This window comes from Gossypium arboreum, chromosome 8 (genome assembly GCF_025698485.1).
Source record: "Gossypium arboreum isolate Shixiya-1 chromosome 8, ASM2569848v2, whole genome shotgun sequence".
NCBI classification, from domain to species: domain Eukaryota; kingdom Viridiplantae; phylum Streptophyta; class Magnoliopsida; order Malvales; family Malvaceae; genus Gossypium; species Gossypium arboreum.
Window position 1 is genome coordinate 111,991,700 of NC_069077.1, and position 19,399 is coordinate 112,011,098.

The following is a 19,399-nucleotide window of genomic DNA, read 5'->3' on the forward strand; positions in this document are numbered from 1 at the left end:
TTCATGTGGCCGAACATACATGTCTATGTTGAGGCCGATTGCAACACTTAATACATTCTACAAGTATGGTCACTTGTATTGACTAAACACCATTTTGTTTCAAGTTCAAAACTTGGCCAATACACATATATACACTAGTAAAGCATCCTCTCCCTTTCCATCAATTCAACACATGCATTACTCATTAATATACAAAATTATGTTCGGCCTTAGCACACAACTTGCTAGCCGATTCTTCTCCATCTAGCAACTAAGGCACATATGTGCTCATTTGTTAGACTCTACTTCATCTAACAACAACCATATTTTCCCTTCTACTTCCTACCATGGCCGGATGCTCAAGATACCTCAATATCGAAACTTTTAGCTTGGATTGCTTAAAGAACTTGGTGATGACTTCAAATTTACCTAACACCTCAAGCCTTATAACACATCCATATAGCTAACATGCTAATAGTCTCAAGGCTTCAACTAAAACTTTTGAAGCCTCTTAGTCGAATACTAACTCTCTAATAATCCCAAATCCATCCATGAGATAGTTAGAATTTAGACTAATCATCCAAGGGATGTATGAACTTTCAAAGCAACATTAAACATACCTTAATCTAGTGAGCCTTCATAGCCGATTTTTCTCCAAGCTCATTCCCTTCCTTTCTTTCTTCTATTTGGTCAAAGATGTTCAAGGATGAACACTTTTTTTTTCTTTGTTTCCTTTCTTCCATTCACGACAAAAGGGGGGGCATGGATGAGACCATTTTTTTTTCATCACTCCACCTTTTTGCATTACTTTAATCCTAACCCCTTTTTTTATTCTTTCTAACATAACTCACTAACACAACATGTTTACAACATGTTTCCACCCATAGCATGGCCGACCACTATGCTTTAATTTTGGGTAATTTGACATGCAAACCCATCATTTCACAACATGCATTATTAGGCCACTTTACATTTGCCTAGCACATTTCCAAATTTTCTCACATAAGTCCTATTTGATAAAATTCACTTACTATTAACAAAATTCAAACATGAAATTTTCACACATGCATATGTACATATAATGAGCATCAACTATGACGGTTAATTATCTTTATGACTCGGTTTAGTGGTCCCAAAACCACTTTCCGACTAGGGTCAATTTAGGACTGTCCTAAATTGACCCTAGTCGGGAAGTGGTTTCGGGACCACAAAACCTAGTCAAAAATTTTGTAAAATATTAATTTCAGTGTTTTTGTTATGTGAATTACCTATTGTGAAAGTTGGGTGGTCTAATTTAGTTAGTTGGATGCTAAATTATTTAGTTGGGATTTGATTGTATAAAGGAAAATTTTAGAAGTCTTTTTCTTAAAGTGGCCAATTGTTAACATGGCTAAAATGTGGGGCTTGCATGTCAATTAGACCCTTTTATTTTAGTGGACGGCAATGATGAAGGGAAATTTGTATCTTTGTGCTTTTATATTAGTAAAATAATAATAATTGGTTTTATAATATGAAATGAATAAAACATAAAAGCGGTCTCATCTTCCATTTTCTTTATTTTTCTTCACCGCTTGGAAAGAAAGGGGAATGGAGTTTTAGTTTTCTTCCATATTTGTTCTGCTGGAAAACCGATTGGAAGAAGGCTTGGTGTCGCATGCATGCAGGAAAAACTATGATTTTAGCTAGTTAGGTAGCTGAAATTTCAAGTAACTCGGTAATCCATCGAAGAAGAAGAAGAGGGCTGCAACAAAAAGAAAAATGGAGACGGTAGAAGGTAGGAGAAGCGGGAAAATCTTGCTCAAGAGCTTAGGGAGTCTAATTCGGATAAGAGAAAAAGCTACCTAACCGAATAGTCGATTTGTAATCGTTCGACAACTTCCGAGATCTCATTTGGAAGCTACAGACTCAGGAATCGTCAGCAACTTGTTACACTATGACTATCCACTGCTTGGTACTGTTATGTTTTGGGTTATTTTATAGCATATGTAGAATAGACTAGTGGCAGAAGAATATTTTGGTTAATGTATATAAGCCATGCGAAAATGGCATCTTTTGAATGTGTACTTATAGAAGTTTAAATTGTATCCCTGGCTGTCTTTAGTATTTATCTAAAGGAATGTTCTTTATTTCTTTAAAAAAAAAATTCAAAATTTTTACTGTTCTGATATGAGTTTCAAGTCCGGTAATGCCCCTTTACCTATTCCGGCGACGGATACGGGATAGGGGTGTTACACACACAATCAACTAATATTCCATACAAGGCACCTCAAATGCAAACATCTAAAACTTACCTAAACATGCATATGTTACCACTTACCAATCATCAACTACTAGTTCTAAGAACTTTCTAAAGCTTAATAACACCAACCATCAAATGATACTAACAAACCATTCTCATCCATTATCAAAAGTGACCAATAGTACTTCTTAAAGTAAGCATTATACTTATTATGCATACATGACACCAAAACACAAACACATTTAGTTATTATTTACATATTCATCATACACCACAAATTCAACTACATAAGTTTATACATGCCACTACCCTAAGAGATACAAAAACTACCAATATCAATTGATAGTATGATTCAAAGGTTTGATCCGTCCAAAATGTCAGCAACGATGTTCTACAAATCAATCCATAAGAACAAATAAGCTTACAGAGCTTAGTAAGAACATAGTATATCATTTAATCTAACAATAATTGAATACGATTCATACATTATTCAATTAAGAGTTACCGGAGTCCAATCAGGGCACAAGAAAAATTCAAGGGCATCGAAGTACAAACAAGGGCACGTAAGTGCAATTCGGGGGAACCGAAGTATAAACAGGGGCACATATGTGCAATTCAAGGGTACCGAAGTACAAATAGGGGCACATAAGTGCAATTCAGGGGTACCGAAGTACAAACAGGGGCACGTTTGTGCAATTCAATAATAATCTTATAAAATCATCATGATTAAATCCTTATAATATAAGTACAAAAATGGAAATTCGTTTACATATCAAAACACTACGAACTTACCTCGACGACTAGGGCATAGAAATGAGATCGACTAATCTGAGGCTTTAGCTTTTCCTCGATCTAGTTCATTACATGGTCTATCTTAATCTAAATAGACAAATTTAATTCATTTAATAACCCTAGCATTCAATGTAGTCCATATTTCATTTTTTGCAAAATTACTATTTTGCCACTAATATTCTAACTTTTCACAATTTAGTTCTTAAGCTCATAAATTGAAATCTAAACATTTTCACCCTTTTCTCAAGCTATCCGATTTCTTTAGGGACCTATATCAATCCATACAAATCATCATTTGTAACACCCCTTACTCGAGACCGTCACCGGAGTCGAGCACGAGGCATTACCTGACTTAACTTACTAATTTGGGGCATAAAATTTGCTTTTAAAATTAATTTATTTACATTCATTCAATATGTCCCTAAAAAGGGCCCTCGAGACCCTAAAACATGCAATTGAAATGGTTTGGGACCAAGCCGGGAACATTAAAAATTTTTTGAATACTTAGACAAATCAAAACAATTTATTTCATTATTCCTTATAAAACTGCCCACCGGCGCCATAGTCACTAAATAAATCATAACTCGAGTCACAAAACTCAAAATTTAAATTCATGAATTTTTCCTGAAACTAGACTCATATATCTTCTTACTAATTTTTTTCCATATTTTTTGGTCTAGCCAATTAGTACAGTTTATTAGTTAAAGTTTCCCCTATTGCACTGTTTGACTACTCTGACCTCTCCTCACTACGAATCACGCTTCTCCCTGTAAAGAATTCAAATAACCATTCCGTTTGTTTCTCTTGAAATTATATTCACTAAGGAATCTAGAAATATAAACTAGAACTTCTAATTATTTTTGTACAGTTTTTAGTGAATTTATAAAGTCAGAACAGGAGATTCAGAAATTGCTCTAACCCTGTCTCACTAAAATTCAAATATCTCTTAATATACACTTCTTTTTCTTACTCTGTTTCTTTCATATGAAAATAGACTCAGTAAGATTTAATTCTATATCTCATTCATCACCTAATTCCAATTCTACTATTCTTGGTGGTTTTTCAAGTTCACATTACTGCTGCTGTTCAATACTGTTTTAATGCTAATTTCACTTTTTCATGATTTTTTTGTATTAACTACCATTTAGGCATACATAACACCGAAACATGTTCTTCATTAGCCATTTCAATAACTAATCATTATCAAACATTTACATACCATTCTTTAGTCATATCATAAGGACATACACACAAAATGGCTAAGTCCCTATACATGCCATAAACTAGAACGTTTGTAAATGAAGATACCCATTTGGTAACTTGATAGTCGATAATGTGAAGTGATCTTCGACGACCTCTAACCCGAGCTTGCTTTTAAGTACTCTGAAACATGGGAAAGTGAAAGAAGTAAGCTTATAAAGCTTAGTAAGTTCACATGTAAAATAATAAGCATTAGCAATCAATTTAGCTTACTACCATGCTGTCATAATTTGCTTAAATAATGTTTACTTCTTACTTTCCCATCTTACTCATCGGTAACCTTACCAAAGGATCAGAATACAAAAGGCATCTTACTGAATAGCCTGCTTACATACCTACAACATCTCACTTAACACATGAGTACTCTTTCATAATATAGGCATATTGCCAATCATGTCATAAAGTGTCACAAGCATAACTGAAAACTCATCACTTACTTAATACTTGATAATCTCAATTACTTACAATCTCAATATTAAATAAGCCTTAAATGCATACCTATACTCTTTTTTCATGTTCTCAACTTGTCATTTCTTTGACTTGCTCTTTGGATTACTCGAGAACCTTTTCCTTTTTGAACTTACCATTGCCATGTCTTGACATGGTCTTACGTGGTAACCTTGCCTTATGAACTCACCAATGCCATGCCTTGGCATGGTCTTACATGGGACCTTTGCCTTATAGTAACTCATCAATGACATGTCTTGACATGGTCTTACATGATTTCCTTGCCTTATAGAACTTATCAATGCCATGCCTTGGCATGGTCTTACATGATATCCTTATCTTACCAAATGCCATGTTCCAAACATGGTCTTACATGGTATCCTTGTCTTACCAAATGCCATGTTCCAAACATGGTCTTACATGGTACCCTTGTCTTAGTGCCAATGCCACATCTTGATGTGGTCTTACATGGAGTCCTTAATCAATGCTGATGCCATGTCTTGACATGGTCTTACACGGGATCCTTGCCTTACCAATGCCATGTCTTGACATGGTCTTACATGGTATCCTTAACCATCAATTCCTCCTTAAATGCCATGTTATGAACATGGACTTTTCCGTCAATTCTTCCTTAATTACCATGGTACAACCATGGACTTTGAGATATCAATGCCTTGTCAAGTCATAGCTAAAATATACTTGCTCAAATTCTCAAGGTTAGTCGCATAACTCAATAATAACAATACTAACAACAATAATTGCATAATAATAAAATGCTACTCAACATACTTACATTCTCAATCTCATCATATCATCAACTTAACTTATTCTCATCAAACTATGCTAGTCAATACTTTCTTGTTATCATACAAAGCCATAATACAAAATATGGTCTTACATATAAATTATACAAGTTCTCTTTCCAATATTGAATTATTATCGAACATTAATCATTATATCTGAAACTCAATACTAAAGTATTTATGGCCAAAATATCAATTTATCATTCAAATATGCATAACTAAATGCTTATTAAACATATGAACTTACCTCGATACCAAAAAGACCATTTTACCAACTTTCTTGATTTTCAATTTTTTCTCCCGTTCTAGGTCCAAATCTCACTTTCCGGGATCTAAAACATCATATTTCAATTAATTAATTAATTTAATATTCAAAAAATTTCCTAACTCAAACTTTGGGAAAATTACAATTTTGCCCCTAAACCTTTGCAGAATTATGATTTTGCCCCTAGGCTCGGAAATTAAAATTTATCCATTTTTCTTATGTTTTATGACACGCTGAACATTTTTCCCTTCTATGGAAGCATCAAATTCCCACTCTATCATGTACTTATGAACATTAGGTATTTTTACCGAGTATGTCGTTTTACTCGTTTTCACTTAAAATTGCTTAGCAAAAGTTGTTTAACATAATTTCAAGCTTCATTTTCTACCATAAAACATCAAAATAAACACATTTAACCTATAGGTATTTTTCCAAATATGAACCCTAGCATGAATTATTGCTAGAATAAGCTAAATCAAGTTACCGGGACTCCAAAAACGTAAAGAACATGAAAAATGAGGCTAGAACAGACTTACTATTGAGCTTGGAAAGCTCGGAAAACCTAATCATGGCTTCCCCCATGCTATATTCAGCCTCCATGAAGAAGATGGACCAATTTTGGCTTTATTTTCCCTTTTTAATTCTTTTAATTACTAAATGACCAAAATGCCCTTAAAGGCTTTTCTTTCAAATTTGTCCTATTCTTGCCCATTTTTGTCCAAACATAAATATAATGATCTAATTCTAAATAGGGACCTCCACTTTAAGAACCCATATCCATTAAATCCCCTTTATTATCTAGAACACACATTTTGCTAATTTTACAATTTAGTCCTAATTATCAAATTGGCACTTATACATAAAATTTCTTCACGAAATTTTCACACAATTATTCAATCAATGAATAAACCTTAAAACTTAATCGGAATAAATTTTTTTGACCTCGAATTCTTGGTTCCGCAACCACTATTCTATTTAGGCCCTATTTCAGGATGTTACATCATTTCATAAATTTACCATGAACTTTCATCACTTTTACAAATAAGTCCCCAAATGTCATTTTCATCCAAAATCACTTTACAAAACTAGTTTATTTATCAAAAAGAACTCATAACCTTTCATTAAACATCAAGAATCAAGTAATAGCATTCATGATATAATCCTAATTCTTTAACAATTTTGCAAATTAATCCCCGGGCTAGCTAGATTAAGCTACAATGACCTCAAAAACATAGAAATCATTAAAAATGAAATCGAAATCACTTACATGCAAGCAATGGTAGTTTTCGAAACTCCAAACCCTAGTTATGGCTATTTTTGCTCTTGATTTTTGGTGGAAGAAACTTTGAAGAAGATGATACATTAGTTTTCTTTTTACTTATTTTACTTTAGCTTATTAATTAAATTACTTTATTAACCTTACATTTTAACTTAAAAATCACTTAATTTGTGTCCATAAAATTCCGCTAACTATTTAATGGTCTAATTACCATATAAGTCCTCCCACTTTAAAATTTCATAGCTATTTGACACCTTTAACTAATAGAACTCTACTTTTACACTTTTTATGATTTAGTCCTTTTCACTTAATTAAGTATGCAAACATCAAAATTTCTTAACGAAATTTTAATACAACCTTACTAACATCCCACATATATTAAAATAATAATAAAATATTAATTTACATGTCAAATTTGTGGTCTCAAAACCACTATTCTGATTTCATTCAAAACGGACTGTTATAGAATCTTGATTTTCATTTTCCTTTATATGTACATCTAGGGCCTTTGTAACGAAGTCTTATATGGCCTTGTTCAATCTTACTTTTATTCTCTTAGCATTTGGCCTCGTTTTAGGGCTTTGAGGTAGTGTAAGTCCATTACATCCATGGGCTAAAATTTGGCTTTGAGGTAGTGTAAGTTCATCATTTGGTTTGATCAAATAAATTATTAAAATTTCACAAAATTAAAAATATAAAAGATTGGTTCAATCGATTTTTTTAGTTTGATTCAACCAATCTATATCAATTTGTAGGTGAATTGGTTCAACTTTATATCTAAATTGATATTCTGACTAGCCTAACCACCGGATTTTGTGATATCCCGAATTAGGGCCTAAACGAAATAGTGGTATCGAAACCACAATTCTGAAGTAGAAAAATTTATTCCGATTAATTTTTTATAATTTATTGAGTGATTAGATGCATGTGTTAGAATATCGATAGAAAATTTCATGAATTGCATATCTAATTTGCCTATTAGGACTTAATTGCAAAAGTTGATAAATATGAGTTTTAGATGTTAAAGGATTTAATTGAAGAGCATAATTGAAGTAGAGGTCCTTAAATGGTAATTATACCATTAGGTTTTCATGGACAAAAGTGGACATACATAGGTAGAAATAACCAAAGTTTTTAATGAAGGGTATTTTAGTCATTTGGTAATTAAAAGATTAAAAAAAGGAAAAAGATGGCAAAATATGTCCATCTTCTTCATTAGGACGAAATTTCAAGGGTTCTCCATGGCTAGGATTTTTTCCAAGCTTCCAAGCTCCATAGTAAGTGATTCCAAGCCCCGTTTTTAATGTTCTTTACGTTTTTGGAGTCCCGGTAACTTGATTTAGCTTATTCTAGTAATAATTTAACCTAGGGTTTATATTTGGAAAAATACCCATAGGTGAAATGTGTTTATTTTGATGTTTTATGGTAGAATATGAAGCTTTAAATTGTGTTAAACAACTTTTGCTAAACAATTTTACGTGAAAACGAGTAAAATGACATAATCGGTAAAAATACGTAATGTTTATAACTACATGTTAGAGTGAGAAATTGATGTTGCCATAGAAGGGAAAAATGATCATCATGTCATAAAACATAATAATTTTGGAAAAAAATTTAATTTTTGAGCTTTGGGGAAAAAGTGTAAATATGCAAAAGTTTAAGGGCAAAATCGTAATTTAGCCAAAGTTAGAGTTAAGGACTATTTTGATAAATGTGAGTATTAAATCAGCTAAATGTGTTATTTTATACCAATAAAGACGTGGAATCGACCTTGATCGGGGAAAGGAAAAGACTGTGGACTAAATTGCAAAATTTCTTTATTTTGTACCGAGGTAAGTTCAGGTGTAAATGTAGTAACATAATTGTCAGTTTAAGTAATTTAATGTTATTTATATGATATGATGATTAATATCATGAAATATTATGCTTTGTGGTTATTATTGAGTAATATGCAAATTATGTGTGCTACTTGTTAAATATGAATTGCTACCGAGTATCGGTTTTGATATTCCGTGGAAGACGGAAAAGATGTGTGATCGAGGAAAAATCCCGTTTGAACCTTTGGAATAGATTAGAATACAAGTGACATGTCACTAAGATATTTGAGTTCCAAACTCGTTGAGTTGAGTCTGAGTTCGTGAAATGTAACTAGGCATCCGAACTCATTGAGTTGAGTCCGAGTTCACTTATGGGCGGGTTACATGGTAGCTTGGCTACATAATTTCCGCAAGCTTTTGAGTTTGTCTAGCTGCGGGTATGGCACTTATGTGCATGAAATCCGTGTATCCGAATCATATTCCGATGTGTTCAACGGGTAAATCTTAAGTGGATAAGGTGAGTACCTAAAACGAAGGTGACATGTTGGTAAGTGTGGTGAATGAGAAAATTTGTACAGGTATGTACTTAACCCTCAGGTTGAGACTTTAATATAACAATAATATGGTAGGATCATGAATGAGAAATATGATATGAATGCTTTGGTGATATTATGCAAATGTGGATTTCGTATTATTGCATGGTTATGTTACTTGCTATTTACATGTGAACTTACTAAGCAATTATGCTTACTCCCTCCTCTCTAGTCTTTGTAGTTTTGTCAAGCCGACTAGGAGATCGGGAATGGTCGGAGGTGCGCTCACACTATCAACAAACTATTTCGGTATAATGACTTGTATATTTTAGGAATATGGCATGTATAGCATTATAATCATTTTGTGTATATAATCTCATGATATGGCTCGTGGATGGCATGGAAATGTTTGAGAATGATTAGCTATTGGAGTGGCTAATCAAGATTATATTTGATAACACGTATGCTTTATGTGCTAACTAATCTATGGAAATCCATAAAATGGTGAAATTGGCTATAAAATAGAATCACACAGCAGCAGTGACGTGAGTTTGAAAAATCAATAAAAATAGTAGAGATAGAATTAGATGATGAATAAAATATGGAATTTAATCTTAATGAATCTATTTTCATTTGGAAGAAACAAAATAGGTAAAAGAGTTGTATGTTATGAGATATTTACGTTTTGGTGAAATAGGGTCAGAGCGATTTCTGAATTCCCTGTTTTGACTTTAGAAATTCATCATAAATTGTGTAAAAATAATTAGGACTCAGACTTTACATGTATGGATTCCTTATTTAGTCTATTTTTAATAGAAACAAACGAAATGGTCATTGGATCTCTGTACAAGAAGAAATTTGATTCGTAGTGCATAGGGGTCAGAGTAGCCGAACCCTGAAATAGGGGAGACTTTAACTAATAAACTGTACTAATTGGCCCTACCAAAAATTCTAAAAAAAAAATTAGTAAGTAGATATATGAGTCTAGGTTTAGGAAAAATTTACGGAATTTTATTTCAAGTTTCATAACTCGAGATATGATTTTTTTACCGACTGTGACGCAGATGGACAGTTTACTACGAGAATTGTTTGAACTTGTTTAAATGCTAAAATAAGTTTAGTAATGTCTCGTGCTCGAATCCGGCGACTGTCTCGGGTAAGGGGGTGTTACAGATTTAATCCAACTCTAAAAACATTGATTATGATCAATAAAATAAATTTTTTTTTATTTCTTCAAACCGAGCAAGCGGGCAGGGAAATTTGGAAACAAAATTAATAGTTAGCATCTTGACCTAGGGAATGTGACTAGACATTATAAAGGAAGAATAAAAAATAGAAAAAACTAAAGAGAGAAATAATATAAAAGAAAAAAAATTAAAAAACTACTTTTAAAGTTTATATGATGGGACAATTTATTATTGGTTGAAATTTTTAACAACTACAATATTTTGGTGTAAAATGGGTAACGAAATAATAATTTAAGTATCACTTGTAACAAAAAAAAGTTTAGATACCAACTTGGAAAAAATGTATAGTTTAGGTAATAATTTATGAGTTAAGATTTTTTTAAATAAACTTAATGGTTGGACTAATGAAAGTACCAACTTGGGGAAAAAAGTAATTTAAGTACCACTTATGACAAAAAAAATTTAAGCACCAATGCAAAATGATATAGTTTAAGTATATTAAATAAATGAATTTAGAGTTCAAATCAAATTGCTATGATAAATTATACATAATATGAGATGAATTAAGACATCACTCAAAGTTAACATGAGAAAATAACTAAAATAAATATGATATAAAATGACATAAATAAGACATATATTATAGATTAAAATATGCTATTATTAGTCCATTTACTCTTCATGCATTTGAAATTTAATCTCCTACTTAAATTTCAAGAAATTTAGTTCTACTTTTTAGATTAAAAATGCAACTTCAATTGTTAATACCTTTAAATTATCCTGTAACTTAAGGTTAATTACAATGATATATTTTTTGTTACATAATTAAATATTACGCAACAAATTAAAGAAAAGGTTTTAAATACTTTAAACAATGAGCTTAAATTTTAAAATATAAAAATAAAGGGATTATTTTTAAAATAAAATAAAAGAATTAAATTTTAAATGTATGAAAAATATAGAAACTCAAGCATATTTTAACCTAAATTATAAACACCAATTATTAACGCTCAAAAATATGTATTAATTTATAATACTTTGATTAAAAACCAATGAATTAAAAAAATCAAATCAATTTGATAAATTATAAATTAAAAGTGAGACAAAATAAAACAATAAATAATTTCTAAATTAAATCACGAATAATATACAAAATATGATATAAATTAATGCATAACACAATAATAACACAAAAATTAATTATTGCTTAAAATTGCAGGAATTTCCAACAACATATGTAAAATTTAACATAATTAGATTTTATAAAAAGAATAAAAAATTACATTCAAACCACTCGCTCTAAATTGCCCTCTGAATCAATGCACTTCAGTTGGTAGCTAAAAGCCGAAAAATCACTCAAAATCAAAATAAATGCCATCGATAGCTTCTACCTAAAAGCCGACTCCAGTTTTTCGATTCAGGCTTGACAATTTAACAGGAACTGATGAAGCATAATGAGAATGATATTTTACCCACTTCTTCGGGCCTTAATTGATATTATAAATCATCCAAACACCAACACAACTAATAAAAGCATTAAATATATTTTATATACAAAATAAAAATATTAATATGAACATCATTTCATCTTTTTCATGTTTTCTCATAAAATAATATTGTAGTAAGATATGAACTTAAAACACAAATTTTAAACTTTTCACTTACCCATTTCAGCCAAACCCTCACTTGATTTTAATATAAAAATTTTATAAATATATATTTTTATATATTTATTTTCACCCATAATCTAAAAGGAAGCTGTCCTGTCATACACAATAAGCAGCATTAAAAAGAAAATTTCCAAACCTAGCAAACCAAGTAACGGAGCAAGCACCATTGTTTCCCCAATTTGCAAACAAATGTTTGATCTTAAACCGCCCCAACGGTACACAGTACCGGTTTACGTCTCATTTACCAGCGTATGCACATGCAAAAATGAGAGGGACAAATGCATGAATTAGATAAACTAATGCTAAAAATTACTGCTTTTAATAAAATAAGAATACGATACATAAGAGCATGTCATCGACAGTTGATAATGATCTCAACGCTAGAAATTGAAATTGTGAGGACACAACATGACTCCTACCCTGGTATACAAACAAGCTCAGTTAGCTGCTCTGATCAGCAGTCCAAAGATGCCAACAAAGATCGCTTCAGGAATCCAAATGTCTTTTGGCCTTTCCATACGTAAAGTATATATAGATATAATACAAAAACGATACACAACCACCATTCTCGGTGCAAGTTCAGCAGAATAACAATATGCACCGTGATTAAAACATTCTCATTAGGTACATAATAATAACATTAGAAGGGGGAAACAGAAACAGAGGAAGAGAAGAGGGACTTCAAATATCTCATTACCAGCACAAAAAGCATGCTACACACTTTGCATTTTGCTTGATATTTCTTTCACTTTTACACCTTCCTTTTCCTGCCATAAAAATAGTATGAAATGTTGGTCAATATCGCATGTGGATCAGTCATGATGAAAATGAAAGTAAACACAGAGAAAAAAATCAGACTTTTGCATCAGAGAATTGTTACTTCCATGGTGTGGGTCTTTAATATAAACAGAAGCAATGCGCTTCACCAGGGTTAATCACCAGTATACATTAAGTTGACCATGTAACAGTGTTGAGTAACCCGAGTAGAATTTCCCAAAAACAAGATAAAATACGTAAACCACAGACCAGATTCAAGCTTTTGTACATTAATCCAGAAGAATGTGAGGATATGAAAGTTGTGAATAAAGCAAGACAAGTCTGGAGATTTATACATAGTGTTTGAAGCATATGCTTCTTCTCTATCTGTATTCTCTAATTTCTTCCATCTTTACCAGGCGATTCCAATCAAAAGCTCAAAGCTTAAAAGAATTAGGATTAAATATCACTTAACTAAAGCAGCATCAAAAGTTATAAATGCTCCCTTGCCAAACTATGATTTAGTAAAAACTGAGAACGCAATTGTTAAGACATCTTTCAAACATAAATAATTTGTTTAGTTGTTCACTTCAATAAGATTCAAAATGAAAACGAAACTAGGGTTTATTCTTATGGGAATCAGGAATAAAGAGCAGCTACCGAAATACAATATTTTCCAAGGTACAATAAAAAACCATAATAGAATTGCAATCTGTGGTCTCACATACCATATCTATCTTACTCAGACTCAAGTGTGACTGTTAGATATGAGTATGTGTCAAAGACGGGTATGTTCAGTATTTCTTAGCTTTTCCATTAATTTGAAAGGTCATTATCCTCCTATCAATGTTCAGGTAGCATCAAACATGGATGGTGGAGAAGGTACTTCAAGAAATTTTGTAAACATCAATTGGTTGGGCTAAATGTGTAAGTAACCTTCATATTGAGAAAGTTCTTCGCTTAGAACATGTTTTGAAACCAGAGCTATCTTGCTGTGGATCAGAAATCATCAAAGATCATCAAGCTACAATTAATAAGATGAAATTCCATCACATTTACAGAGCCAGTCAGATAATGAAAACAAGCTCCTCGTTCTTGTGTACTGTATTGCCCAGACTCAAGAGTGAATGTCAAATAAGGGTAGGTGTTTCAACTTGTGTGCTCAATTTTTCTTAGTTTTTTCATATGTTTGGAGGATCATCCCCTCACACCCATAACAGAATATGTGTTGAACACAAGAGTCAGACACAGATACTTGTGGAAAAATAGAGCGGTTAAAGATAGGTTAACTAGATTTTATTTCTATAATGGTTTTTCAGAGCATCATTTCAAGTCCAAAAACTTTCACTTTACCAAGTATTCTAGTCTTCCAAAACTAATCACTAACAAGTACCAACCATAAAGCTGAGAATCAAGTATTAAATGTTATTCTTTAGTTAAAAGAACGATAGAACCAGATCTATGGCCCAAAAGTTAGGTATACAAAAATACTTGGAAGTTTTAGATGTATAAAATATGCTTTAGAGGCCAGTACATCCCGCCTCCTGTCCATCTACAGCAATGTATCCATTTACCACAGGAAACATCTAAAGATGCAAATTTTTAATCATTTCCAAAATGCTAAAAACCTTACGCAATCTTGATCTCATATATACGACTAAAAACCAGGAATGGAATGATAACAGGACACCAAGCTTCCTTAGCTAAGATCAAGTAAACAACTTTAGACTACATTTAGAAACACAACAAGAATTGAAGCACAAATGTGACCATCTTTTACGGGCCACAATTGCTTACAAGCTAATTAACGAGTACCTTCAGCAATACTTTGATTTCATCAAATCTAGCCATAAGACCAAACTAATGGAGCTAAAAGTAATGATCTGAAATTTAACTTTCCCTTAAAAATGTACCATTTAAAAGAACTTATTTACACTTACCAATCCCTTGCTCTCATAATAATCGTCCAGTGCCCACTGATACTTGGACTGATTTAAGCCAAACCAGCGAGCTAAATGGTCATCCAAGCTTGAATGAGCTGCAAAATATTAACAAGAGTAGATACTATTTATTGTCGACAAAACGAAGTATAAAAATAATTAAACGTAGCTAATCCGCCATGCTAATGTAAAGCTTAGATAGAGTAGAACTCTCCCATTTTTGGACTTCAAAAAAGAAAAAGAAAAAAAGACGCCAGCATTTTGAGTAACCCCAAAGTTCTCTTCTTCTTTTTTTTCCCTAAAAAAAGGGAATATAAAAGGTAGAGAGGAACATCATATACCATTTTGGACTTTAAAAATAGCATTCCTGAAAAAACCCAGAATGGAGCCATCAGAATCGGACGCAACAAAAGACTTATCAAACTGTTGAGGCGGCGGCCGGACCGGAGGAGGAGCAGAAGCAGGAGGCGCGACCGCCTTCTGAGGAGACTGAAAAACAGGAGGTTCAGTGGGGGTAGGAGTAGAAGGTGGGGTAACGAAGACAGTGTAGGGTCCGATCTTGCCGATCATAGGCGGGGGAGTAGAAGGGTCTCTGTTGATTGGCATTTTTAAAGAAAGGAAGAAGGAAAAAGTAAGTGCTGAGGGAGTGAGATTAGGCTATGGCTGGGGAGAGAGAAAAAGAGAAACGGGGCGGAAGAATAGGACAGCTGAGTGAAACAGTGTTAGCTATTTGTTTAATGTTAACAGTTTAGACATTAGATGCGCTTTCAATTGAAAAAAAAAAAACGTTTTGCTTTGTAACGTGACTTGCAGGGTTACTAAAAAAAACCTTTTTGATTTAGGAAAAAAAAATTTACGGTAAGTTATAAAATGTAGTAGTTAGTGGAATCAAATTAGTATTAATTAAATTAATTAAATTTTTAATTTTTAATTATTTAGTGAATTAAAATTTTTTAAAAATTTTAACTGAACTAAAATATTTCAGTTAATTTTAACTGAATTAACCGAAATTTATATATTTTTGTTAAAACAAATATAAAATATATAAATAAATATTATAAATTTCATTTGACGGAATTAATCAAATTAAAATATATATAATTTGTATTATTAATTATTAATCTCGGTTAATTCGATTAATTATCCTATTTCAAACTGAATTAACCGATAACTAAACTTCTAAAAATTATTAACCAACCTCCAACCGAATTAATAGATCAATTAATTGAATAGGATCGGTTCGATCGATTAATTTGGTTTTAACCGAAATTTGATCACCCCTACTCTCATCCCATCTAATTTGGAGGGCTAAATTAGGAAAAAAGAAGGTCGTTTTTAAAAGTTAATAAGGATTTAGACTTTTTTTTTTTTCAAATTTATGAAAATAGGTAGGACAGAAATAGAAAACGAGTTCTACAAAATGTGTTTTCTTTAATAACTTGATATATCATTTCTTTTGGTTAAATAATTAAATATTAGTAGTTTTGTCTTCAAGTCTTGATTTGATTCTTCTCTTACTCATATTTATATTTCTTATTTTATTTTATTTATTTTATTTTTAAAATTTTAATTAATGTTTTTATTAAAAAATATATTTTTTAAGTTTTTAAATTAATATTTTTAATTAATAACTCTTTTTTATATAAACAAAATAATAAATATGTAATTATGTAATAAAAATATATATTTTATATATATCATTATGTTAAAGATATTTTAATTAATAACTCTTTTATTTATATATATAATATGTAAATATTATGCATGAATTATTTTTATTTCTTTCTTTAAAATCGATTTATTTCTCTAAATTTGATGAAGAAAAAATGACCTAAATCCTCGTTAACTTTTTAAAATGGTATTTTTTTAATTTACCTAATTAGGAGAGTGTTTCTATTTGGGTAATTAAGCTATAAATTTTTTCGAGTTTATTTTTGTAAAAATATATTTTATTCAAGTTTTTGAAATTATATTGTTTAGGTTAGGTTTGAAAAATAAAAATTAAATGTTAAAATTAAGTATTAAAAATTTAAATGCTAAATTTAAGTTATAAAATTTGTTTGGTAAATTATTTAAAATTAAATAATGTGTCTCGTTTGGTTACTAGTGTAATAAAGATTAGTAAAAAACTTATTTATTGCATATGTATTACAATATTTAGATATAAAATAACAAATAGTTAGTACAATTTTGAACTTGAAATTAGAAAGATGAGTAAAAACTCTTGTAAAAACTAAGCAAAAAAATTTCCTTCTCTTTGTTGAAAATAAGTCATCGATATAATTAAATATTACCAATTGAATTTGTTCTCTACTAAATGATAAGTAGGTTTTATATACTTAGTATTTTCTATATTTTTGTAGCACCCCTAACCTGTATCTGTCGTCAGAATAGGGTTACATAACATTACTGAATTTATTTCATAAATAATCATACAATTCACATACATTTTCCATTTCCAAATATAAATCATTCATAATCAATCACACTATCCCTAATACGAGCTTACGGGGCTCAAATCATGCATTAGAAGTGATTTGAGACTAAACCAATAACTCAAGAAATTTTTGGAAAACTTAGAAAGTTTTTCAAAATACAAGGGACACATGCCCGTGTAGTCCGGCCATGTGGACATTCGAAATAGGATCACACAGTCGTGCCTTAGCCCGTGTCCGACCCTGTGTAACTCTCTAACTTGGATCACACGGTCAACCACACGCCCATGTGACCAGCCCGTGTGCCCTTCGAAATGGACTCACACGCCCGTGTCCAGGCTGTAGCACCCCGAACCCGGCCTAGACATTATGGGGTTTGAAATTGAGATTGACAAGTAAAAACCGTTCCAGTTAATTAGATTTTATTTCATTCGGAAAAACGTGAACTAGCTAATTTGCCGTAAAACATGTCTTTTAAGTAGAAGCTTTTAAAACCAATTATTTTAAGAAACCAAAAATCTTACTTTTTAGTAAAATTGTGTTTTGTTGAGTTGCAAAAAAAAAATCCATAAAAATAGTATAAATCCCATATTCAAACCAAACGGTCCAAAGCCCAACATTACAATAATAAATAACCAAGAATAATATAAAAAAAAGCTGTAATACAGCAGTTCAATAGTGGGGTCACCGTCAAGCCCTCCACTGCGCCTGTAACACCCCGTACCCGATACCGTTGCCGGAATCGAACACGAGGTGCTAACAGACTTAATTCATTGATTCTCACAGTCCAAAAAAAAATTTTCCAGACAAGCTGGCTAACTGCATCACTGTTACCTTAAAAATCATATCTTGAGTTCCAAAACTCGAAAACCAGTTTCTTAAATTTTACCTGAAACTAGACTCATATATCCATCTACAAATTTTTTTCTAGAATTTTTGGTCTAGCCAATTAGTACAGTTTATTAGTTAAAGTCTCTCCTGTTTCAGGGTTCGACTGCTCTGACCTTCATGCATTCCAACTTATATATCTTCCTTTACAGGGCTTCATTACTTATGCAGTTTGTTTCTAACGAAACTAGACTCAAAAAGGAATCTATACATATATGGCATGACCCTTAATTATCTCTGGTTAATTTATAGTGAATTTCCAAAGTCAGATCAGGGGATCCAGAAATCGCTCTGGCCCTATTCCACGAAAACTTAAATATCTCCTAAAATACGACTCATATGATCGTTTCTTTTCTTCCATATGAAAGTATATTCATCAAGGTTCGATTACATAATTTATTCACTATTTAATTACATTTCTACTATTTTTAGTGATTTTTCAAATCCACACCACTGCTGCTGTCAGCATCTGTTTTTAAGGTGAACTTTACCATTTTCATGGTTTTCCATGAATCAACTAGAACTTGTCATACATAGCACCAAAATGATCATGATTAACCATTCCAATGGCTAATCATTACCAAACATTTCCATACCTCTCAATGAACATCATACAAAAACGATTATAATGCTATGCTCAAAGTATATATAAGCCATTTTCGCATGGCTATCTAAATTTATACAAAACCAAAGTGTACATGACCGACAACAAAAAGGGTAGTCCTATACATGCCATTTTCAGAGTTCAACCAAAAGTGTACCAAAAGCGCTTTGATAGTGTGGAAGACTTCGACTTCAACAATCCCGAGTCCGAATAGTGATTTAACCAAAATCTATAAAACAGAGAATCAAAGAAACGGGGTAAGCATTTAATGCTTAGTAAGTTTCGAGCCATGAAATTAGACACAACTAAAGTATAGCATTCATATGGCTAAACGGATAATTTCATATGCACAAATTCTCAATATCATACTTACTTCACATTACCAACCCTTATATTCATACACAAAAGATCAACTTAGCCAAAGGTCGGAAGCTCATTAATTGACTGAGCGAATAATATTTCAAGGGAATTTACTACTCCAATGCATATACGAAACGTACCTCAT

General features: G+C 31.7%; 1 protein-coding gene across 1 annotated transcript; it reads right to left on the reverse strand.

Moving 5' to 3' along the window:
* Positions 1 to 12,558: 12,558 nt before the first annotated feature.
* LOC108466177 (uncharacterized) lies at positions 12,559 to 15,766 on the reverse strand. Its single transcript, XM_017766535.2, has 3 exons — positions 15,309 to 15,766; positions 14,968 to 15,065; positions 12,559 to 13,038 (listed from the first exon to the last, which is right to left on the reverse strand). The coding sequence occupies exons 1-3, from the start codon at positions 15,571 to 15,573 to the stop codon at positions 12,985 to 12,987; spliced, it is 417 nt and encodes a 138-aa protein (XP_017622024.1). The 5' UTR covers positions 15,574 to 15,766; the 3' UTR covers positions 12,559 to 12,984.
* Between the last annotated feature and the right edge of the window lie 3,633 nt (positions 15,767 to 19,399).

Bases quoted from the DNA above. Each gene is read 5' to 3' on its own strand.
- LOC108466177 (XM_017766535.2), bottom strand. From the start codon at position 15,573: ATGCCAATCAACAGAGACCCTTCTACTCCCCCGCCTATGATCGGCAAG. The intron at 15,066-15,308 runs GTATATGATGTT...AATATTTTGCAG, and splicing joins TATTTTTAAAGTCCAAAATG to CTCATTCAAGCTTGGATGAC. The intron at 13,039-14,967 runs GTAAGTGTAAAT...TTTTTATGGCAG, and splicing joins ATTATGAGAGCAAGGGATTG to GAAAAGGAAGGTGTAAAAGT.